General features: G+C 45.9%; 1 protein-coding gene across 1 annotated transcript in view; it reads left to right on the top strand.

Moving 5' to 3' along the window:
- LOC132830227 (multidrug and toxin extrusion protein 1-like) overlaps positions 1–25,343 on the top strand; it is a 51,317-nt gene that overhangs the window by 18,773 nt on the left and 7,201 nt on the right. Inside the window, exons 4-13 of the mRNA XM_060847760.1 lie at positions 272–420; positions 1,586–1,628; positions 9,326–9,370; positions 11,063–11,160; positions 11,278–11,375; positions 11,979–12,092; positions 12,473–12,540; positions 15,648–15,756; positions 21,331–21,406; positions 21,511–21,580. Coding sequence (XP_060703743.1) covers positions 272–420; positions 1,586–1,628; positions 9,326–9,370; positions 11,063–11,160; positions 11,278–11,375; positions 11,979–12,092; positions 12,473–12,540; positions 15,648–15,756; positions 21,331–21,406; positions 21,511–21,580 — 870 coding nt within the window. The remainder of the gene's footprint in view (positions 1–271; positions 421–1,585; positions 1,629–9,325; positions 9,371–11,062; positions 11,161–11,277; positions 11,376–11,978; positions 12,093–12,472; positions 12,541–15,647; positions 15,757–21,330; positions 21,407–21,510; positions 21,581–25,343) is intronic.

The following is a 25,343-nucleotide window of genomic DNA, read 5'->3' on the forward strand; positions in this document are numbered from 1 at the left end:
TGACTTGAGACCCACCTATCCTCTGAAATCTCCCAACATGCCACTCAGTTCAAGGGCAAGTAGGGATGGGTAATAAATGCTAGCCTAGTCAATGATGTCCGCAACTAAGGATTAAAGGTTAACTTAGTTCAACGATATAACTATTAAAATAGTCATTTTCTTCTGTTGCATAAGCTGCTGTTAGTTTTGTGGGGTAAATAATGTCTAGCACAATCAGACATAAGAGTTAACATTGATCCAATTCTCTTTGATGCTTTGTTCTGATTTCCAGACGTATGGCAGTAAGAATCTGAAGCGAATTGGAGTGATTCTCCAAAGAGGGATTCTCATTCTCCTGATCGCCTGCTTTCCCTGCTGGGCTATCTTGATAAACATCGAGCACATTTTATTGGCTTTCAAACAGTCTCCTGCAGTAGCCAAGTGAGAGTCTTGCTTTCAATTTTTAGTTCAAACGAGTGTGTTTGATGATAATGTTTGTGTGAAAGAAAGAAGACCATGCATTGGCAGAGTGGATTTGTGAACATAAGCGGGTTGGGCCAAAGGATATTTGGGTGGAGGTTCCAAACTGCTGAGCTATGTTTCATGAGGGTTCAATCTCAGCTGGATCAGGGACCGCGCAGAGACCAGACTGACTCTTCAATAATGAGCGTGCGAATGCAATGGAGAATCAAGTGTCTTATGGTGAAATTACCAGGTGTTCATCTTATGATCAGCAATCTGGTTTCTCCTGTCTGTACACCGAAATGTTCTCCTGCCTTCCTCGAACAGCCTGTTTGTGTATCCTTGACCATGTTTAAAAGTTAAATCACAGAATATAGGTGTTCCTGCCAAGACCAGCCATTTGTCACCAGTCCCTAAGTTCCCTCCAGAAGGTGGTGCTGAACTGCTGCACTCTGATTGGTGTTGGGACATCAGCAATGCTGTCTGAGAGTGAGCTCCAGGACTGTGCCTCATCAATAGGGAAGGAGTGGTGATATATTTAGCAAGCCTAGAGAGCTCACTCGTTAGAGCATCAGACTGAGGGTCCAGTGTTTAAGTCCCTCAGCAATGATTCCAGTGGCTCAGTGGTTAACACTGTTGCCTCACAGCACCAGAGACCTGGGTTTGCTTCCAGCCTCAGGCAGAGTTTGCACATTCTCCCCATGTCTACGTGGGTTTCCTCCGGGTGCTCTGGCTTCCTCCCACAGTCCAAGGTTTTGCGGGTTAGGTAGATTAGCCACGGGAAATGAAGGGTTACGGAGATAAGGGATGGGGCTGGACCTGGTTGGAATGGTCTTCAGAGAATTGGTGTGCACCTGATGGGCCAAATGGACTCTTTCCTCACTGTAGGAATTCTATGATACTTCCAAGTCAGGACGGTGTTATACTTGGAGAGAAATTTGGTGAAGTTAAGGTAGCGTGCGTGCTTGTAATCTTAAATGCTAGAAACCATGGGTTTTAAAATAAACTGTTGAAGAAGACTTGGTCAGTTATTGCATCTGGCAAATATATTATACACCACCTCAGTTTAAGTTGACCTTTGCTTACAGGTAATGATGTTCTAGCTTTTCCCTATTGTTACTAGCAGTTTGTATTTCCTTTGCAGGTTAACACAACTCTATGTGAAGACATACATTCCTGCCCTCCCTGTAAGTAAACATTTCAAGTAGATTGTGGCATTACACAAGCAGACTGAGAATCCTGTTCACATGATATAATCTCCGGGTAAAAAGTGAGGTCTGCAGATGCTGGAGAGCAGAGCTGGAAATGTGTTGCTGGTTAATGCACAGCAGGTCAGGCAGCATCCAAGGAACAGGAAATTCGACGTTTCGGGCATAAGCCCTTTATCAGGAATGAGGAGAGTGTGCCAGGCAGGCTAAGATAAAAGGTAGGGAGGAGAGACTTGGGGGAGGGGCGATGGAGATGTGGTAGGTGGAAGGAGGTCAAGGTGAGGGTGATAGGCCGGAGTGGGGTGGGGGCGGAGAGGTCAGGAAGAAGATTGCAGGTTAGGAGGGCGGTGCTGAGTTGAGGGAACCGACTGAGACAAGGTGGGGGGAGGGGAAATGAGGAAACTGGAGAAATCTGAGTTCATTCCTTGTGGTTGGAGGGTTCCCAGGCGGAAGATGAGGCGCTCCTCCTCCAGCCGTCGTGTTGTTATGTTCTGCCGGTGGAGGAGTCCAAGGACCTGCATGTCCTCGGTGGAGTGGGAGGGAGAGTTAAAGTGTTGAGCCACGGGGTGGTTGGGTTGTTTGGTCCGGGCGTCCCAGAGGTGTTCTCTGAAGCGTTCTGCAAGTAAGCGGCCCATCTCCCCAATATAGAGGAGGACACATCGGGTGCCGCGGATACAATAGATGACGTGTGTGGAGGTACAGGTGAACTTGTGGCGGATATGGAAGGATCCCTTGGGCCTTGGAGGGAAGTGAGGGAGGAGGTGTGGGCGCAAGTTTTACATTTCCTGCGGTTGCAGGGGAAGGTGCCGAGAGTGGAGGTTGGGTTGGTGGGGGGTGTGGACCTGACGAGGGAGTCACGAAGGGAGTGGTCTTTGCGGAACGCTGATAGGGGAGGGGAGGGAAATATATCCCTGGTGGTGGGGTCCGTTTGGAGGTGGCGGAAATGACGGCGGATGATACGTTGTATACGGAGGTTGGTGGGGTGGTAGGTGAGAACCAATGGGGTTCTGTCTTGGTGGCGGTTGGAGGAGCGGGGCTCAAGGGCGGAGGAGCGGGAAGTGGAAGAGATGCGGTGGAGGGCATCGTCGATCACGTCTGGGGGGAATCTGCGGTCCTTGAAGAAGGAGGCCATCTGGGCTGTGCGGTGTTGGAACTGGTCCTCCTGGGAGCAGATGCGGCAGAGACAAAGGAATTGGGAATATGGGATGGAGTTTTTACAGGGGGCAGGGTGGGAGGAGGTGTAGTCCAGGTAGCTGTGGGAGTCAGTCGGTTTATAGTAGATGTCTGTGTTGAGTCGGTCGCCCGAGATAGAAATGGAAAGGTCTAGGAAGGGAAGGGAGGAGTCCAGGTGAATTTGAGGTCGGAATGGAAGGTGTTAGTAAAGTTGATGAACTGTTCAACCTCCTCGTGGGAGCACGAGGCAGCGCCGATACAGTCATCGATGTAGCGGAGGAAAAGGTGGGGGGTGGTGCCAGTGTAGTTGCGGAAGATGGACTGTTCCACATATCCTACGAAGAGGCAGGCATAGCTGGGGCCCGTGCGGGTGCCAATGGCAACCCCTTTAGTTTGGAGGAAGTGGGAGGATTGAAAAGAGAAGTTATTCAGGGTGAGGACCAGTTCAGTCAGTTGAAGGAGGGTGTCAGTGGAAGGGTACTGGTTGGTGCGGCGGGAAAGGAAGAAGCGGAGGGCTTTGAATCCTTCGTGATGGGGGATGGAGGTGTACAGGGACTGGATGTCCATCGTGAAAATAAGGCGTTGGGGACCGGGGAAGCGAAAATCCTGGAGGAGGTGGAGGGCGTGGGTGGTGTCCCGAACGTAGGTGGGGAGTTCTTGGACTAAAGGGGACAGAACCGTGTCGAGGTATGCGGAGATGAGTTCGGTGGGGCAGGAGCAGGCTGAGACAATGGGTCGGCCGGGGCATTCACGTTTGTGGATTTTGGGCAGGAGGTAGAAACGGGCGGTGCGGGGTTGTGGGACTATGAGGTTGGAGGCGGTGGATGGGAGATCCCCTGCGGTGATGAGGTTATGGATGGTCTGGGAGATGATGGTTTGGTGGTGGGAGGTGGGTCATGGTCAAGGGGGCGATAAGAGGAGGTGTCCGCGAGCTGGCGTTTGGCCTCAGCGGTATAAAGGTCGGTGCGCCAAACTTCTACCGCGCCTCCCTTGTCTGCCGGTTTGATGGTGAGGTTGGGGTTGGAGCGGAGGGAGTGGAGGGCTGCACGTTCTGAGGGTGAGAGGTTGGAGTGGGTGAGAGGGGTGGACAGGTTGAGTCGGTTAATGTCGCGGCGGCAGTTGGCTATAAATAGATCGAGGGCGGGTAAGAGGCCAGCACGGGGTGTCCAGGTGGATGGGGTGTGTTGGAGGTGGGAGAAGGGGTCGTCAGAGGGTGGGCGGGAGTCTTGGTTGTGAAAGTAGGCACGGAGGCGAAGGCAGCGAAAGAATTGTTCAATATCTCGCCGCGTGTTGAACTCATTGATCCGAGGGCGTAGGGGAATGAAGGTGAGGCCTCTGCTGAGGACTGATCTTTCATCCTCAGAGAGGGGGAGGTCTGGAGGGATGGTGAAGATCCGGCATGGCTGGGAGCTAGGACCTGGTGTGGGACTGGAGCTGGGGGTGGAGGCGGGGTTAGGGGGCGGGGACAGAGATCGACGTAGGGGCGGGGTTAGACGTAGTGATGTTGCTCGGTGTGGGGGCGGGGTCAAGCGTGGGGGGGCGGGGTCATGTGTCGTGACGGAAATAAGCGTGGGGGCGGTGTTACGTGTAGTGACGAAGGACGGCGTGGGGGCGGAGAAACCTGAGGCGTTGTGGTCCTGCAGGTTAGTGATGTCAGTGGGGGGCGGAAGTGGCTGCAGTGACGGCAACCGAAGGGGCTGAAATAGTTGTGGCGACGAAAGAACCGTTGTCATTTCCGGTAGCCGCGGGGGTCGCGAGTCCGTCGGCGATCTTCCTGGCGATTGTGGAAGCGGTTGTCTGTGCGGTGATCGCCGGGGCGGTTGTTTGGGCGGAGATCGCGAAGGCTGCGAGGTCGGTGGGGGCGGAAGTGACGTCACGGTCGACGGCGGCCGTTGGTGCCGCGGGCGCTGTAGCGGCCACATGTGTAATGGCGTCCGACAGGCCGATAGAAGATTCTGGAACAGTTGAGGAACCACGAGTGTGGGGGTAAGTACATGAAAGTTTTTGGTACTTACTGTCTTTAATTTCTGATATGGCTAAGAAGAACTGTTTGTCCACTGACACCCTCCTTCGACTGACTGAACTGGTCCTCACCCTGAATAACTTCTCTTTTCAATCCTCCCACTTCCTCCAAACTAAAGGAGTTGCCATGGGCACCCGCATGAGCCCCAGCTATGCCTGCCTCTTCGTAGGATATGTGGAACAGTCCATCTTCCGCAACTACACTGGCACCACCCCCCACCTTTTCCTCCGCTACATCGATGACTGTATCGGCGCTGCCTCGTGCTCCCACGAGGAGGTTGAACAGTTCATCAACTTTACTAACACCTTCCATCCCGACCTCAAATTCACCTGGACTGTCTCAGACTCCTCCCTTCCCTTCCTAGGCCTTTCCATTTCTATCTCGGGCGACCGACTCAACACAGACATCTACTATAAACCGACTGGCTCCCACAGCTACCTGGACTACACCTCCTCCCACCCTGCCCCCTGTAAAAACTCCATCCCATATTCCCAATTCCTTTGTCTCCGCCGCATCTGCTCCCAGGAGGACCAGTTCCAACACTGCACAGCCCAGATGGCCTCCTTCTTCAAGGACCGCAGATTCCCCCCAGACGTGATCGACGATGCCCTCCACCGCATCTCTTCCACTTCCCGCTCCTCCGCCCTTGAGCCCTGCTCCTCCAACCGCCACCAAGACAGAACCCCATTGGTTCTCACCTACCCCCCACCAACCTCCGTATACAACGTATCATCCGCCGTCATTTCCTGCAAGTTTTACATTTCCTGCGGTTGCAGGGGAAGGTGCCGGGAGTGGAGGTTGGGTTGGTGGGGGGTGTGGACCTGACGAGGGAGTCACGAAGGGAGTGGTCTTTGCGGAACGCTGATAGGGGAGGGGAGGGAAATATATCCCTGATGGTGGTGTCCGTTTGGACACCAAGGCCCCAAGGGATCCTTCCATATCCACCACAAGTTCACCTGTACCTCCACACACATCATCTATTGCATCCGCTGCACCCGATGTGGCCTCCTCTATATTGGGGAGACGGGCCGCTTACTTGCGGAACGCTTCAGAGAACACCTCTGGGACGCCTGGACCAACCAACCCAACCACCCCGTGGCTCAACACTTTAACTCTCCCTCCCACTCCATCGAGGACATGCAGGTCCTTGGACTCCTCCACCGGCAGAACAGAACAACACGACGGCTGGAGGAGGAGCGCCTCATCTTCCGCCTGGGAACCCTCCAACCACAAGGGATGAACTCAGATTTCTCCAGTTTCCTCATTTCCCCTCCCCCCACCTTGTCTCAGTCGGTTCCCTCGAACTCAGCACCGCCCTCCTAACCTGCAATCCTCTTCCTGACCTCTCCGCCCCCACCCCACTCCGGCCTATCACCCTCACCTTGACCTCCTTCCACCTATCACATCTCCATCGCCCCTCCCCCAAGTCCCTCCTCCCTACCTTTTATCTTAGCCTGCCTGGCACACTCTCCTCATTCCTGATGAAGGGCTTATGCCCGAAACGTCGAATTTCCTGTTCCTTGGATGCTGCCTAACCTGCTGTGCTTTAACCAGCAACACATTTTCACATGATATAATTGACAATCTAATCTCATAAACAAGATTGACCTCACTGTTAATGACGTCTGTAAAATAACCATTGGCTTCTCTGGGAAATATTATTGCAATGATTTTGTAACATGCAATGTTTCAAATGAACACACTCTCTTGCAGCAACAACAGAAGTAATTGGAGAAAGTTTAGAACTTCTTCAGAATGTTTCTGATTGCTTAAAACTTCTTCAGAATGGTCAGTTCTGAAGAAGGGTCACTGGACCTGAAACGTTAACTCAGTTTCTCTCTCCACAGATGCCGCCAAACCTGTTGAGTTTTTCAGGTCTTCAGCATCTGCAGTAGTTCGTTTTATTTTAATCTTCTCATGACATGCTAACATGAATATAATATGAAAATGTTGATACCTTTCTTTCATAATTTACTGATCATATTGAATTAAAAGTCAATCTCCCATAATTCAGCACAGTTGGTGGTTAAAAAAGCAAAATCCCCACTATCTACATCCTGGAGGTCACCATTGACCTGAAACTTAACTGGACGTCCCATATAAATAGGAGAAAGTGAGGACTGCAGATGCTGGAGATCAGAGCTTAAAAATGTGTTGCTGGAAAAGCGCAGCAGGTCAGGCAGCATCAAAGGAACAGGAGAATCGATGTTTCGAGCATAAGCCCTTCTTCAGGAATGAGGAGGGTGTGCCAAGCAGGCTAAGATAAAAGGTAGGGAGGAGAGACTTGGGGGAGGGGCGTTGGGAATACGATAGGTGGAAGGAGGTGAGGGTGAGGGTGATAGGCCGGAGAGGGGGTGGGGGCGGAGAGGTCAGGACTTCCAAACAGAACCCACCACCAAGGATATATTTCCCTCCCCACCCCTATCAGCGTTCCAGAAAGACCACTCCCTCTGCGACTCCCTCGTCAGATCCACATCCCCCACCAACCCAACCTCCATTCCCGGCACCTTCCCCTGCAACCGCAAGAAATGCAAAACTTGCGCCCACACCTCCCCCCTTACTTCCCTCCAAGGCCTCAAGGGATCCTTCCATATCCATCAGAAATTCACCTGCACCTCCACACACATCACTTACTGCATCCGCTGCACCCGATATGGCCTCCTATACATTGGAGAGACAGGCTGCCTACTTGCGGAATGTTTCAGAGAACACCTCTGGGACAACCGCCCCGTGGCTGAACACTTTAACTCCCCCTCACAATCCGCCAAGGACATGCAGATCCTTGGCCTCCTCCATCGCCAGACCATGGCAACACGACACCTGGAGGAAGAGCGCCTCATCTTCCGCCTAGGAACCCTCCAACCACAAGGGATGAATGCAGATTTCTCCAGCTTTCTCATTTCCCCTCCCCCCACCTTTTCTCAGTCCCAACCCTCAGACTCAGCACCGCCTTCTTGACCTGCAATCTTCTTCCCGAACTCTCCGCCCCCACCCTCTCTCCGGCCTATCACCCTCACCTTAACCTCCTTCCACCTATCGGATTCCCAATGCCCCTCCCCCAAGTCCCTCCTCCCTACATTTTATCTTAGCCTGCTTGGCACACCCTCCTCATTCCTGAAGAAGGGCTTATGCCCGAAACGTCGATTCTCCTGTTGCCATATAAGTACAATGCCTACAAAAGCAGGTCAGAAACTAGGAATACCGGGGTGAGAAGCTTACCTCCTGACTCCCCAAAGCCTGTCCGTCATCTACAAGGCACATCAGGAATACTCCCCACTTGCAGCTCCAACAACACTTTAGAATCTAGCTTTATTGGCACTATATCCACAAGTATTCACTCCCTCCACTACCAACGCTCAGTAGCAGCAGTGTGGAGATGCACCGCAGAAATTCACCAAAGATCCTTGGACAGCCCATTCCAAGCCAATGACCATTCTGTCTAGAAGGATAAGAGCAATAGGACATAGAACAAAGGACATTACAGTGTAATACAAGCCTTTCAGCCCTCGATGTTGCACCGACTTATGGAACCAACCTGAAACCTATCTAACTTACACTATTCCATTCTTGTGCAAATGCCTACCCAATGACCATTTAAATGCCCTTAAAGCTGGCGAGTCTAATACTGAAACATGGGATCACCACCTCCTGTAAGTTCCCTGCAAAGTCATTCACCGTCCTGACTTGAAAATATATCGCCGTTCCTTCACTGTTGCTCGGTTAAAATCCTGGAATTCCCTCCCTAAGGGCATAGTGGGTCAACCCACAGCAGGTGGGCTGCAGTAGTTCCAGAAGGTAGCTCACCCCCACCTTCTCAAAAACCACAACAGCAAATTTGTGCGCAAAAAGCTGTCACAAACAGCAATACAGTAAATGGCTGAATAAAGATGTATTTTTAATCAACTGAGGGGCAGGATGCCTGGAAGAACTCCTATACTTTTCAAATAACTGCTTTGCAATCATTTACATCGAACTAATGGAGCAGGTGAGACCTTGTTTTGGCTCTGCATCTGAAAGATGGCACATCCAACAGTGGAGCCTTCCCTCAGTCCTGCATTCAGAGGATGAAGGGCTTTTGCCTGAAACATCGATTTTCCTGCTCTTCAGATGCTGCCTGACTGGCTGTGCTTTTCCAGCACAGATCTAGACTCTGATTTCCAGCATCTGCAGTCCTCACTTTTGCCTGATTCAGAGCTTCAGTCCAGATGTTTGCAGTCTTTCACTGTGGAGGTGAGTGCACAACCAAACTCAGGAGGAAGTGAGCTATCAGCTGACCAACAGCTAATATGGTCACACAGAACTTCACCAGTATAAATCCTAGTCAGCTAAAGTGTGGGGTGGAGGGCCTGTGTCAACAGTCTGCAATAATGTTGTGATCAACCCCAGCACTTTTGCAGATATATAAGTGGAAATTCCTTTAACCCTTGAACAGTGATCGATTGTCTGTCTGCTCCTAATGGTTTTCAATCTTCTCTCATAGGCAGCGATTCTTTATGACCTAGAGCTCAGATACCTTCAAAGCCAGGTAAATAAGACCATAAGACCATAAGACATAGGAGTGGAAGTAAGGCCATTCAGCCCATCGAGTCCACTCCGGCTTTCAATCATGGCTGATGGGCATTTCAACTCCACTTACCAGCGTTCTCCCCGTAGCCCTTAATTCCTCGAGACAACAAGAATCTATCAATCTCTGCCTTGAAGACATTTATCGTCCCGGCCTCCACTGCACTCCGTGGCAATGAATTCCACAGGCCCACCACTCTCTGGCTGAAGAAATGTCTCCGCATTTCTGTTCTGAATTGACCCCCTCTAATTCTAAGGCTGTGTCCACGGGTTCTAGTCTCCTCGCCTAACGGAAACAATTTCCTAGGGTCCACCCTTTCCAAGCCATGTATTATCTTGCACGTCTCTATTAAGTCTCCCCTTAATCTTCTAAACTCCAATGAATACAATCCCAGGATCCTCAGCCGTTCCTCATATGTTAGACCTACCATTCCAGGGATCATCCGTGTGAATCTCCGCTGGACACGTTCCAGTGTCAGTATGTCCTTCCTGAGGTGTGGGGACCAAAACTGGACACAATACTCCAAATGAGGCCTAACCATTTGTCACTGATTGTTGGAGTGTGAATGAGATTCAATAATTACTGCATTAAGATAGCATTGCAAATTGTCAATTCCACTTCCATTTTCAATGGCCAACTGTATTTAGACAAATGAATCAAAATATTTCAGAAGCTAATTTAGAAATGATCATGCCTCTACACTGTATTCCTAAGTATTAACAGGGTAGCTTCTTTCCATTGGTGGGGCCATGCTGATGTTTGGCCCACAAATGGCCCTCTTTCCCCCTGCCCCTCCCTTCTTCTCACGTGATCAGAATGATCTTTCCATTCCCTTCTCCCTCATCTGCCTTTCTACCTTCCCCTTCAATCCATCTGCACTATTCACTGGACTATTGCTTGTATCTGAGTGATTGAAATTGTATTCTGAGCCCAAATTGATCAACTAGATGTCATTCCTACCCTGACTGCCTGGTCAGTAATCTGGTGGAGTTGGTCTCAAATGTAGGATTCATTGTCATGCCAGTGAAATCAAGGAGATAAAAGGAGATGGTTTCTACATTGGGCAGCCTCACCGGGCAATCCCCCAGAATGTGAATGTGGAAATTATTGCAGAGTCTTCTTGCTTTCAATCACTGTCTGTCTCTCTCCGGCTGTATTCACACTGGATATCTGTGCATGTACTGATGGTGTCTGAGACTCCAAGATGTCAAAGGAGCAACTCTTGCCTTCTCTTTGAATATTCCATTGTTGAGGCCAACACAGAGTGAGAAACGGTACATTCAGGGAAATGGCTGATTAGGACACTGGTCAGGGCTAGTGACTAAAGCCAATGAATTCAAATCTCTAACAGTCTAGGGAAGCACAATGAGAGATGGAGTAGCTCCCTGGACCATAAAGAATTTTCACTTGATGATTTCACTGAAATGTGGGCAAGTCATCCGCACCTACTATCAGCAACGTTCCAGCAATGAATCTGCTCCAAGTGAGGGAAAGGGGATCCTCTTATGTAGGAGACACTTTGTACCCCAAAGATGGACATTGGTAGAGCAGTTGCACCCTATTTTCCCTCAACCTCGGCCCCATGTCACACACCCTGTTGGTTTATTGACAGACAATGCCAGGAATGACTCTATTGCTTTGTTCCCACCTCAGGGGATCATCATGCCTCAGGTGTTTGTTGGTTTCGTCACCAACATCTTCAATGCTGTCATCAATTATCTCTTCCTCTATGTGCTGAAGCTGGGAGTATTGTAAGTAACAAATAAGTTTTAACATTCTGAAATATCTGACTCATGAAATTTTCACTGAATGATGATCCAAAGCTTCATTTGAAATCACCTTCAGTCTGAGAACTTGATGTTTTCCAGGGGCTCGGCTGCTGCCAATGTTGCTTCGCAGTACTGTCAGCTTCTCCTCCTGTTCGGGTACATTCGATGGAAGAAGTTGCATGTTCAGACCTGGGGAGGTAGGTTTCGGCGATATATCACAATGGTCAAGATCGCAATATTCACCAGATGAACAGCTTATTCAATTCCTTTTCCCAATAAAATTAATGGAAAGAAACATTGGTAGGGTTATATTTGAATTGTATCAAATTCCCTCGATGGAACTCACTTGCTTGCTTGAAGCTCCTTATTTATTGATCAGTTTCCAGTTTTCTGTCTCTGGTTCTACCCTCCCTTTCCTGCTTCATGCTGTGTTACATTCCTATGGATGCTGCCAACTTCTTGCCAACCATGGACTACGAGTCTTGACAGGGAAAGTCAACAGGCTACAGACCACGGAGGAGATCACAGGCAAATGTATCCCAACAGAACAGCGCTGCTATAATTTCCATAAAGCACTCCCTGTGAGTGCTGTTCCTCACATATTGTATAATCACCCCTAACAGTGACACATTTCATTGCTAAAGGATCCAGAGGAAAATCCTCAGGGTCAGTTTGAAAACTGAGATGAGTTTGATGATACTCAAGTGCTTTATTTTTGGTCTGCCCTATCTTCCTTTCTGTTTATGTGCTTCTCAGGTGCTTTCTGCGCTGTGTTAGTAACTCCATTGCTGTCTCTGTAGGATGGTCCACTGACTGCCTGCAGGAATGGGGTCCCTTTCTACGGCTGGCGATTCCCAGCATGGTCATGATGTGTATCGAATGGTGGACATATCAAATTGGAACATTCCTTGTAGGTAAATAAAGTACCTGAGCTCTAATCAAGACACATCTTCCAGTGTTAATAAATGGTGCCAAATGCGAGTCAACAGTATGTAGCAAGCAGATAGACTGAAAGGAGATGAGTAAAGATTGACTTATGGTAGTAGGGGTTTACAATGGTACACACACACACACACACACACACACACACACACACACACACACACACACACACACACACACACACACACACACACACAGTGATGAGAGTTGGTCCTGATCACAATATAAAAGAACACAATATGTATTTGGGTTCTGCTATAAGGTTAGTTATATCCTCTATAGTTGATTATCATATCACATTAGTTTGCTTCTGCAAGACTTCATTTATTGTCTGTTCCTTTCCTGTTCACAGGGTTAATTAATGAGGTGCAACTTGGAGCCCATGCTATTATTTATCAGACTTTAACACTCGCATTCATGGTAAGGCTAGAAATACAGAAGTTGTGATTCCAATGCATGTTTGAAATAGCACACTTAATCCAACAATGGACAGATTTAGTTTAATCACATGGAGGAAAAATAAACCTGAGATAGCAGGAAACATCCTTTTTTAATGTCCTCACAATGAAGGGTTTGTCCTTTATAGAGTCATAGAGCCACAGAGACGTACAGCATGGAAACACTCCCTTCGGTCTAACCCGTCCATGCCGACCAGATATCCCAACCCAATCTAATCTCACCTGCCAGCACCTGGCCCATATCCCTCTGAATCCTTCCTATTCATACACCCATTCAAATGCCTCTTAAATGTTGCAATTGTACCAGCCTCCACCACTTCCTCCGGCAGCTCATTCCATAGATCCTTTACAGCTCAACTCAAACTCAATTGCGTATCACAAAGCAACATCACCAATCTATGTTCTCAGGAAGGATCACACAACCCGAAACATTCACTCTGATTTCTCTCTACAGGTGCTGCCAGACCTGCTGAGCTTTTCCAGCAATTTATGCTTTTGTCACTAATCTATGTGCTCAGTTGTCAATCATACATTTAAAAAGACCCTAAAATTAAATCAGCCCATCTTGTCAGCTATGGTGTTAAATCTTCCTACCTTCAGTAATGCCAGTATTTTTTTTCCTGCCAAACATCGCTTCTTTTCAAATTTTTGAACTATTCAATTCAAGCTTGTTATGGTCTCTCCCACAACAAGTCCTGAAGTATTCCATGTCCTAACAATCATTGATGTTGAAGCATTTCTCATAAGTTCTGTTATGAAGCAGATACAAACAGCTAAACCAAATTAGCCTTTCCACGTCTGTATTCACAATACAGCAAGATTAAATATCGAAAACACTCAGAATTGCCCCAATGTTTCTTAACCAGACTTTTAAATAAACAATCCCAGACTCTGCAAATAATCAATTTCCAGACACTGGTTTGTAATTTAAGCAAAGACTTAGCAATTTATTAACAATAAAGTAAATTCAGTGGAACAAATTAAACATGTAAGTAGTCTATTGCTATAAACCCAAAAACCTTTATTTTCAACCTGATTCACACAAAAAATCAGATAAACAAATTGGATAAAGAAAATAAAGTAACAAAACTGGCAAGATTGCTTAAGTGGTTTACCCAATATGTTGTTCAATAGCTAATGGTATTTTGGCTAATTTCCTGGAGATGTTGATCAGGGTCACGTTAACAGTTCACTCAGGTAGACAGTAATACTGATAACATAGTGTTTTATTCTCTGAGATTACAAGAGCTGACACGGGAGCTTAGACATGGAGCACTCAAATCTTCATCCCATAGTATCAATTAGATCCCTTCTCACAGAAAAAACAAACCAAATTCCATTTGAAACCTTGTATGCTCCATGATACACTGATTATCTCTTCCATGAGGCCACAGTTACCATTCCAACATCTGCTACCATCTTGGATGTAGAGTCTTTTTCAGACTTGCAGTAATCAATTCACAGCAACTGACTTTCTTATCACTCAACGTCTGCCATCTGTTTGAACGTAACACTCTTCTCCAGTGATGAAACTTCTGTAGAACCTTTTGATCCAGAACCAACCTACAATTGACTTCCAGGCCTGATCTCACAATTAAATATAGGCTTGTTTGGTTTGTTTTCCTTTCAACACAAGTGATTATCTGCAGTCCAAAAGTTATCTTTCACTCACAGCCCCCAGTTCACAACTCCACACCAAAATTGATAAAAGAATAAAATGAAAATCATGGAAAATGAAGCCCCTAGCACTGCTCTCGTTTGATCGTCTAATGTTCATCCTCAGTCATCACTCATTGTTACCCGTGAAAGTGATTTTCATTATTTAACATCTCACAGTATTTTAGAACTCTCAATTTGATTCTGCTTTAAGACACGACTTTGCTTCACTCTGATGCTGAAAGGAAATGCTCCTGTGATGAATGTATTGAAGAGGCATCATACCAGACTCAAAAATGCAAACCTGTTTCTCTCTCCACAGATACTTCTGCACCTGCTGAGTTTCTCCAGCACTTTCTGACAGTTTAGATTGACAGCATCAGCAGTGTTTTGTTTTTCTATGTACTGTATGGTTGTGTTATCAATAAATTGGAGAAACTGAAGTACATAGAGGTGGCTGATGAGAATTTAAATTGAGGGAAAAGGAAATGCCTTAAAAGCAAGTGAGATTGAATGTTTTACGCAGAGACGTAGTGAATATCATTGATGTTGAATCTCTACATGATATTCATTAGGGCTACAGATGAAATATTGCATTCAGTATGGAAGATCCCCAAGGTGGATATGATAGAACAGGAAGCTCTAGTGACAAACAACGTCTGGAAGATTGTTGTATTTAACACTGGAATGAAAGGGTTCAAGCAGAATCAAATTGAGAGCTCTAAAGGGATGAAATACTGTCAGATATTAAATAATGAAAATCACTTTCATGAGTAACAATGATATATGACTTAGGACTAACATGAGAGGGATCAAAGGGGAGCACTGTTAGAGCCTTCACTTTTTTAAATTACTTTTTTTTAACAGTTTTGGTTTGGAGCTGTGAACTGGGGGCTGTGAGTGAAAGATAACTTTTGAACTATGGATAACAGCTTGTGTTGAAAGGAAATCAAACTAAGTAAGCTTTTATTTATTTGTGAGACCAGGCTTGGAAGTCAAGGAGTTAGGTTGACTTGTGTCCACAGAAGGATTAGCCTAGCAATTTGAAGTTGAGATAAAAAGATGAAAAGGATATCATGGGAGCCAACACCGACCCTATGCCTACTTGACCATTATATGTTGGACAATCTGCATTAGAACAGCGAATAATTAGCACCAAGAACTCTGATTGATTCCAGAAGACTGGAGGACAATGGGGATATGGGCTTGGAGTTAATGAAGTTAATTGTAAACAGCTTTGGGAAGATGAGGTAACCCAACATGAAGGAGGGACTGACCCCCTTGCCCTTTCCTATCTTGTTTGGAGATACGTTTAGCACAGGCATTCCGATGGAGCAATTACCTTCAGCATCAGATTAAATGGCAAGGATGAAAGTAATGACCATGTACCTGTCCATGTTGTTTTCCCTGCAGGTTCCCCTGGGATTCAGTGTGGCTACAGCCGTTGTTGTGGGTAATGCATTGGGTGCCAGAAATCCACAGCGAGCTGTAAACTATGTGAAAGTTGCAATGTGCTGCATTGGTGCGTCTAAACATTTAAAACTTTGACTAAGACTGTGGTCATTTAAACAATATAGCTCTCACTATCTCCTGTGCTTTGAACTGACTGATGCTGCTTTATCTGATCCACGTGGTTGTTCATCAAGGTTCTCTGGGATGCTACAGTTTGTACTCATCAGAAAACTTGATGCCTTCATCCATAGTATTCCTCACTCTCTATATATTTCCTCAACCTCATCACTTTGTTCTTATTCACTTGTGGGATGTGGGCATTTATTGCTCGCCCCTAGTTGCCCTCGAGAAGGTGATGGTGAGCTGCCTTCTTGAACGGCTGCAGTCCATGTGCTATAGGTAGACCCACAATGCAGTTAGGGAGGGAATTATGGGATTTTGTCTCTGCAACACTGAAGGATCAGTAATATACTCCCAAACCAGAATGGGGAGGGGATTGGAGGGGAACGTTGAGGGACTGGTGTTCCCATGTATCTGCTGCCCTTGTCCTTCAAGATGGTAGTGGTTGTGGATTTGGAAGGTGCTGTCTGAGGATCTTTGTTGAATTTCTGCAGTGCATCTTTTAAATAGTGCACACTGCTGCTACTGAGTGTCGGTGGTGGAGGGAATGGATGCTTGTGGATGTGGTGCCAATCAAGTGAGCTGCCTTGTCCTGGATGGTGTCAAGCTTCTTGAGTGTTGTTGGGACTGCACTCATCCAGGCAAGTGGGGAGTATTCTATCCCACTCCTGACTTGTGTCTTGTAGATGATGGACAGGCTTTGGGGAGTCAGGAGGTGAGTTACCTTCTGCAGTATACTCTGACATGCGCATGTAGCCATTGTGTTTATGTGACAAGCCCAGTTGACTTTCTAGTCAATGGTAACCTCAAGAATGTTGATAGTGGGGAAATTCAGTGATGGTAACACCATTGAATGTCAAGGAGCAGTGGTTAGATTGTCTCTTATGACTGATAGTCATACCCTGACATTTATGTGGTATTTGCCACTGGTCAGCCCCAGCCTGGATTTTGTTCAGATCTTGTTGAACATGGGCTGCTTCAGTGCCTGAGGTGTTGTAAAATTGTGCTGAACATTGTGCAATTGATAATCGATGGTGAACATCCGCATTTCTGACCTAATGATGGAGGGAAGGCCATTGATGAAACAGCTGAAGATGTTTGAGCCTAGGACACTCCCCTGAGGAACTTGCAAATCTCGACCTCTCACTTGCATTGTGAACACATTTCCCCTGCAACCACGTGCATATATTACAGGGCCATTCAACTGTACTCGCCGGAATAATCTCCTCATCAGATATCAATTTAGTGATTCCTCGCCATACTGTGAGCTTGCTCTTTGAAATTACCATCCATTCAGACTCTACTGCATGGCATCAGAAGCCAGGTCCTTTCTTATTATTGCCACTAAGTCATCCTTTATTATTAGGACATTCCCCCCTTCCTTTGCCACTCCATCCTGTCTCTCGTAAATATTGTTCAACCTGGAATAGTTACTTTCCACCCTTAATCAACTTGTAATCATGACTTGGTTATGGTGGTTAGATTGAAATAATTTACCAATATTTGTGCCATAGCTCATCTGTCTTAGTGTAAATACTTCAAATGAAAAAAATTTAACTTTATTTTGTTTAACTTCTATTCCCTTATTCACTGACGTTTAATTCTTGTTAAACTCTTTGGCCTGGATTTTCCTATAGCCAGGTAGAGTTTCTGAAAGGTTGAAGGGAGATGTACCTGAGGATCCTATGGAATCCCCATTGAAGCAGACTGTGAAGGAATTGGCAAGGAAATTGGAAATTCCCTTGTGCCTGGAGCCTTCAAACATTTCCATTTCAATTGGGAGAACTTGGAAGGTTGTACAGCAGTTAAGTAAATAGTGACTCCTGAAAGGTTAGATGAAAAAGTACCTAGTCTAACTCTTGCATACGTTAAGTTGTGAGTATCCCTCTCCCAGATTGCCTCATAGGCATCCCCCAAAAATACCTCTCGCTGACCTTACACCGCCTTCAGACTCTGGCCCAATGCCTCCTCACTCCCCTGGAAATGACAACTCTTGCCAGTCACTTGAAAGACCCTTCCACTGGACCCAACAGTGATATCCTTCCTACAGATCTGACTGAAGTCACCAAACAGGATGAGCAGAGAATCAGAAACTGATTGTTTGTCTCACTGGAAAAGCCATTACCAGTTGCGCCATTGCTATGTGTGCTTTCCTTGTCTCTGAAGAACAATTGGTGGTGCAATAGACTGTGAGGAGAACCTGTTGTTTCTTGCTTTCTGTCTCCTTCCAGTTTTGAAAAGGAGTCATATTCACGATCTTCCAAAAACGATGGGAGCTTCCTCAATTCTAGAAAGTATTGGCTAATAAAAACTAGTGCACTAAGTTAATTAACTATCTCACTAGCCATTTTGTTTAAGACTACAGCACGCCATCCATCAGAAGCCAGGCACTAATCAACCCACAGTGCACACAATTTACCCAGCATCATTCCTCTGCCGCCTAGGATGTTCCCAAATGCTTCCTTCCCTCTGATTCCTGATTTCCATCTGCACTGGGATGTAACATGCATACTCTACAGTGAATTTGCATGCAAATTGTTCAATGTTTAAATTGTTCACCAGTACCTTCTCAAGGGCGTATAGGGACAGGAAATAAAATGCTGTTCCAGCCTATGATGCTCATAAACCAAGGGTGAACTAAAACGTTCATTTACCATCTCCTTATTTTGCATTATTAATTCTCCAGATTCACTTTCTATAGGACCAATGCTAACTTTATTAAGTTTTTTTCTTTTTTAACTCTTTATAGAAACCTTTACTATTTTGTATTTCTGGTTAGCTTTCTCTCGTTCTCAGATTTTTACTTGCTCATTAATTTGTAACCATTCATTGCTTTTCTAGTATGCTACATGATCTTCTGATTTACTCCTGTCTTTGCATAATTATATATTTTTTGTTTAAGTTTGACGTTATCTTTAACCTTCCTAGTTGATCACAGATGGTTGGTCTATCCCTTGGAATTTTTCTTACTCATTTTGATGTAGAACAGAAAGTGAGTAAAGTACCAGCGACCATGAAGCTAACAACAATTGTTATATAACTCTCTGGCTTACCTCCTGGAAAATCAATGTGCCAGCCACACCTGCTCTGCCTTACAGTTACCTGTGACTCCAGACTCATAGCAATGTGGCTAACTCCAAAATGGCCTCGCAACCTACTCTGTTCAAGGACATTGGCTAAAAGATGCTGGCCTAGACATGAAAACCCTGAAAACTTCTTCTTGCCCCTCTTTGTGTTCAACTGTCCAATCTGTCTGACCATTTGCCAATTGGCAGTTACTATTTTGGGATGATTACCTTTGATGTTTTCACCCTAAACCTTCAAATTCTCTTAACAAGAATTTCATTCCTGGGTTGGTTCTCACCTTCACCATGATGACCTGACTCCCCCATGTCCCTCTCCACATTCCTCTTCAGCCACGAGGAATTACCTGACACCAGGCAGTTAGCATGATGTTCAGAATTTCCATTGGCAACTGCACAGAACAATATCTAACCCCTTGACTCTTGGCCGTATTATTCTGTAAAGTATGAAGGCTACTGACTGCCATTTCAATTGCCATTGTTTGTCACTTTGGAACCTCTTCTCATCCATAACTTGGTTCCAGGGTGTCAAACAACGGCAATTGAAATGGTAGTCAGTAGCCTTCATATTGTACAGAACAATACAGCCAAGGGCCAAAGGAGGAGATAATGTTCTGTGCAGCTGCAACTAGGAATTCTGAAGGTCATGCTAACTTGTAAGTCACCAGCACTCCCACCTAATTGATACATGTGAACATACAAACGTTTGAATTAGAAGCAGGTGTAGACACGGCGGCACGGTGGCACAGTGGTTAGCACTGCTGCCTCACAGCGCCAGGGACCTGGGTTCAATTCCCGACTCAGGCGACTGACTATGTGGAGTTTGCACGTTCTCCCCATGTCTGCGTGGGTTTCCTCCGGGTGCTCCGGTTTCCTCCCACAGTCCAAAGATGTGTGGGTCAGGTAAATTGGCCATGCTAAATTGCCCGTAGTGTTAGGTAAGGGGTATATGTAGGGGTATGGGTGGGTTGCGCTTCGGCGGATCGGTGTGGACTTGTTGGGCCGAAGGGCCTGTTTCCACACTGTAAGTAATCTAATCTAGACCATTTGGCCCTTTGATCCTGTTCTACCAATTTGACTGATCTGATTGTTGCCCTAAACTTCACTTCCCTGCCTAGCATTGATATCCTTAGACGCTCACTGGCTGAAGTGGGAACATCTCAGAGGATTTCCCATTGCTGCCCATATGGCTTCATGATCCAAATTCAGCCCCAGTGCCAGGACTTACATTCAATAGGGAAAATGTTGCCCAATAGTTTCGGATCAGATATCCACAGAGGGTTACCTGATGGTTGACCATTTCTGTTCCGTTTCGTTTGATGTTTTACATTAATAGAATAATCTAGAATTTGGTGCTTGGTTTATGCTGTGTTGATCTTCTCAGGTGGACTTCAACATTCTGGATTAGGAAAAGAAAAATAAGCCATGGAGTCTGCTCCTGACGGTTATCCAAAGATAGGTAGAACAGACGATCAGACCAAAAATGATACCTCCTCCCACTCAGTTGAAGAACTTCAGTTAAGCCACATTAGAAATATTGTGTACAGTTCTGGTCACCACACTAGCAGAAAGATATGGATGGTTTGGAGAGGGTAAACAAATGGTTTACCAGGATGTTGCCCTGTATGGGAGATTTTAGCTATGAATGACTGGGAGAAAGTGAGCACTGCACATGCTGAAGATCAGAGTCAAGGAGTGTGGTGCTGGTAAAGCACAGCTGGTCAGGCAGCATCCAAGGAGCAGGAGAGTCAACATTTTGGGCATAAGCCCTTCATCAGGAATGGGTTTATTTTCACTGGAACACAGGAAATTGAGGGATGACCTGATAGAAGTTTATAAGACTGTGAATGGCACGGATAGAGTGGAAAGTATGAGGCTTTTTCTAGGGTAATTATTAGGGGACACAGGTTCAAGGTGCAAGGTGTGAAAGAGATGTGCAAAGCAAGTTTTTCACACAAAGGGTGGTGAGTATCTGGAACGTGCTGTCAGAGGAGGTGGTGGAAGCAGACACAATAGCAACATTCAAGAAGCACCTGGACAAACATATGAATAGGACAGGAATAGAGAGATAAGGATCCTGTATGTGAAGACAGTTTTAGTATGGAAGGGCAAACTGTGCCGGGGCACTCTTGGAGGGCCGAAGGGCCTGTTTCTATGTTTTATTCTTTGTTGTTGAATTTGACATTGACTAGCTTGGCATAGGCAGGAAGAAATTCCTCAGAGCAGGTTCTAGGAATTGGTTGAGGAGGAATAGGGATCCGTTAAGGTGTACCCAGACAGGGAATTGACACAAGGTACAGCAGAGTTAGGGGCAGTGTGTTACGCAATGGAAAGAGGGAAGGGAAACAGAAATGATGATGTGCAATTCCTTCAAAAGAAATTATCTGGAACTTCAAATCAATTGTTCAATGAGAATTTTTTTTATATACATATTTCCACAGGGTTTTTTTGCTTCGTCAACTCTGTGATACTTGGGTCGATAAAGGATGTGGTGGGCTACGTCTTCATCAGTGACAAGTTAGTAATAAAAACTAATATGAGCAAAAATAAACACAATAACATGCCTTTACAAAATGGAATAGAAATGATGTGAAAGCTTTGTGTTTATTTTCATTTTCCAGAGAAATTGTTGATAAAGCAGCACAAATAATTCCGTTAGGTGCTGTTTTCCATCTGTTTGATGCCATGGCTGTGAGTATTTCTGTATTTTTTATTCACCTCGTTATTCCTGTGGAGACCACTGTTAAAAGACTGAACTTTCCAGCCAATTCCAACAGAGGAATCCAAAGGACACGATTTCACACTTCATAATTTTTACTGTAAGAAACAAATCAAGATTAACATTCAGTCAATTGCATTTAAATAGTTTGTGAGAAGATGTGTAGCTCGGGTGCTCGTTGTTGTGGTTCTGTTCGCCGAGCTGAGAGTTTTTCTTGAAAACATTTCGTCCCCTTTCTAGGTGACATCTTCAGTGCTTGGGAGCCTCCTGTGAAGCGCTTCTGTGCTGATTCCTCCGGCATTTATACTGGTTTGAATCTGCCGCTTCCGGTTGTCAGTAGCTGTCCGCTGCAGTGGCCGGTATATAGGGTCTATGTCGATGTGTCTGTTAATCGAATTCGTGGATGAGTGCCATGCTTCTAGGAATTCCCTGGCTGTTCTCTGTTTGGCCTGTCCTATAATAGTGGTGTCTTTGTTAATAGGTTCAGCGTCCTGTTGTCTGTTATGTATGTCCAGCAATTTGGATATTGTTTCTCTGGCTAGGGTTTTGTCAATAGAGGTGAACAGTGCCGTTACATCGAATGAGACCATGGTTTCTTCCTTGTCTATGTGTATATTTCTAATGCTGTCCAAAAATTCTTGTGTTGACTGTATAGAGTGTCTGGATCCGCTAACCAGGTGTTTCAGTTTCTGTTGTAGCTCTTTAGCCGGTTTGTGTGATGGTGTTCCTGGTAGTGATACTATGGGTCTGAATGGGATGTCTGGTTTGTGTACTTTAGGTAGTCCATAGAATCTGGGGGTGTTGTTGCTTTCCGGTTTCATTCTTTGTAGGTCAGACCTGGTTATCTGTCCGTTTTTTTGTAGGTTTCTCAGTGTGTTGTTTATCCAATTGGTGAGCTGTGGAGTGGGGTCAAACTCCCTCTTTTGGTAGGTGTTGGTATCTGCAAGTAGTTGTTCAGCTTTGTATATGTAGTCTGACTTTTCCAGTATAACAGTCATTCTGCCTTTGTCTGCTGGTAGTATGATTATGGTCTTATCGTTTCTTAGTGATTTTAGTGCTTCTTTTTCCTTAGTGTTGAGGGTGTGTGTTTGTCTTTTCCTTGTTATCATAGGTACATACTTTGTCTCACTGTTAGTTGTGTCTCTTCTGTTAATCCATTATTCCTGAGTGTGCATTCTAGTGGCCAAAGGACTGGCCACACTCCCATACATCAGGAGCATTTCTGAACTGACAGCCAGACTGCTGCGGCCACGAGGACTCATAACAGCACATAAACCGACATCCACTCTCAGACAACAACTCACCAGGACAAAGGACCCGATACCCAGCATGAGCAAAACCAACGTGGTTTACAAAATCCCATGCAAGGACTGCACAAAACACTACATAGGGCAAACAGGAAGACAGCTAACAACCCGCATCCATGAACACCAACTGGCCACAAAACGACACGACCAGCTATCCCTAGTAGCCATACACTCAGATGACAAACAACATGAATTCGATTGGGGCAACACCACTACTATAGGACAGGCCAAACAGAGAACAGCCAGGGAATTCCTAGAAGCATGGAACTCATCCACAAATTCTATTAACAGACACATCGACCTAGACCCTATATACCGGCCACTGCAGCGGACAGCAACTGACAACCGGAAGCGGCAGATTCAAACCAGTATAAATGCCGGAGGAATCAGCACAGAAGCGCTTCACAGGAGGCTCCCAAGCACTGAAGATGTCACCTAGAAAGGGGACGAAACGTTTGCAAGAAAAACTCCCAGCTCGGCGTGCATTTAAATAATCAGGTAAATTGTCTTTATAGAAACTATAAATTAAACTTTAATTTGCTGTTTCAACAATGGTAGAACTCATGGATTTACTGGCAGTCTCCAGAGCACCTATTTCACCACCCGCAGTCATAATGACCTCCATAACCCTAACTTCCTCAGCTGGGATTCAACCCCTTTTTTTCACGTTGGATTTAATCCTCAACTTACCTTTGACAAGCAATTGACTTCATTTAAACTCCACAGATCTGTTCATCACCAAACTATTCACAAACACCCACTCCCTCCATCACCAACATTCTGTGGCCGCAGTGTGAACTATCCACAAGAGGTACTGCTGAAGTTCACCAATGCTCCTTAGGCAGCACCTTCCATCTGGAATGAAATGTGCAGCAGATACATGGGAACACCATCACCTTCAAGTTCCCCTCCAAGCCACCCCACCATCCTGACTTGGATATACCTCACCATTCATTTACTGTCACTGAGTCAATATCCTGGAATTCCCTTCCTCAGGGAGTTGTGAGTCTACCTTCAGACCATGGACTGCAGCGGTTTAAAAAGGCAGCTCACCACCATCCTCTCAAGGGGCAATTAGGGATATACAATAAATAGGTAAAAACAAGGACTGCAGATACTGGAAACCAAAGTCTAGATTAGAGTGGTGCTGGAAAAGCACAGCAGGTCAGGCAACATCCGTGGAGCAGGAAAATCGACGTTTCGGGCAAAAGCCCTTCACCTATTCCTGATGAAGGGCTTATGCTCGAAACGTCGAATTCTCTATTCCTGAGATGCTGCCTAACCTGCTGTGCTTTGACCAGCAACACATTTGCAGCTGTGATCTCCAGCATCTGCAGACCTCATTTTTTACTCGAAGATTTTAACCTACTGCGAATCCTCTTACAAGGATGCCTTCCTTGAAGAAGCTCTCTTCCTCCCTCTACAAGGATTTCAGTGAGTCCCTCTCTCACTGCACCCCCCAGGATTTTCCTGATGAAGGGCTTATGCTCGAAACGTCGAATTCTCTATTCCTGAGATGCTGCCTAACCTGCTGTGCTTTGACCAGCAACACATTTGCAGCTGTGATCTCCAGCATCTGCAGACCTCATTTTTTACTGGAAAAGCACAGCAGGTCAGGCAGCATCCGAGGAGCAGGAACTTTTCCAGCACCACTCTAATCGAGACATAGGCAATAAATACTGGGCCCATCCAGTAATGCCCACATCCCATGAGTGAACTTAAAAAAGGTATATTTCTGTAGAAACTCCTTAGCTTGGCGCATGAGAATCCTGAAGGTATGGATTTCCCAGTGGTTCCTTCATCTATCCACAGTAACATTCTAGTACACCGTATGTTTTGCTCCTGTAAAAACTGAAGTAAATGGCTATAACTTTATATCATTAAACTGCTGTCCAACTTTCTTCTTCTTAGCTGTCATGCAACACTAACGACCTGACTGATTGGACTTCCTGCTGAAATATGCTCTCTGCGACCTTTGTACCTTCTTTGACCCCATCAGCTTTCATTTCCTGAGGTCACAGCCTAATTTCTCAGCCGCTAGGTGTCACAGCCAAGAGTTCCAAACTTGTACCTCCCTTTTCCCAGAAACCTGATATTTTGATTTTCCTTTCAGAAATGGAGTGATACAAACATTGTGACCCAAAGTTGGTTCACAAAGCAGCTTGCGCACATTCCCCTCTGGGCCTGAAAAACTGTGGAAGGCATAATAACAGGACCACAAGTGGCCTTTCCATTCCTCACTATTGCCAATTGCTAGCTCTTTTATTTTATTTTCTTTCTGTTATGTCAGTCAAGTATGTCAGATTCTGTAGAGCACACTATATAGTGTCATACTTTCATTTCCCATTTTGATACAGGTGCAATCCAACTTGATGTAGAATATTATACTCTCCACAGCACTAAAAGATTTTGCCCAACTGGTCTGTAG

Source organism: Hemiscyllium ocellatum, chromosome 31 (assembly GCF_020745735.1).
Source record: "Hemiscyllium ocellatum isolate sHemOce1 chromosome 31, sHemOce1.pat.X.cur, whole genome shotgun sequence".
Lineage (NCBI taxonomy): Eukaryota > Metazoa > Chordata > Chondrichthyes > Orectolobiformes > Hemiscylliidae > Hemiscyllium > Hemiscyllium ocellatum.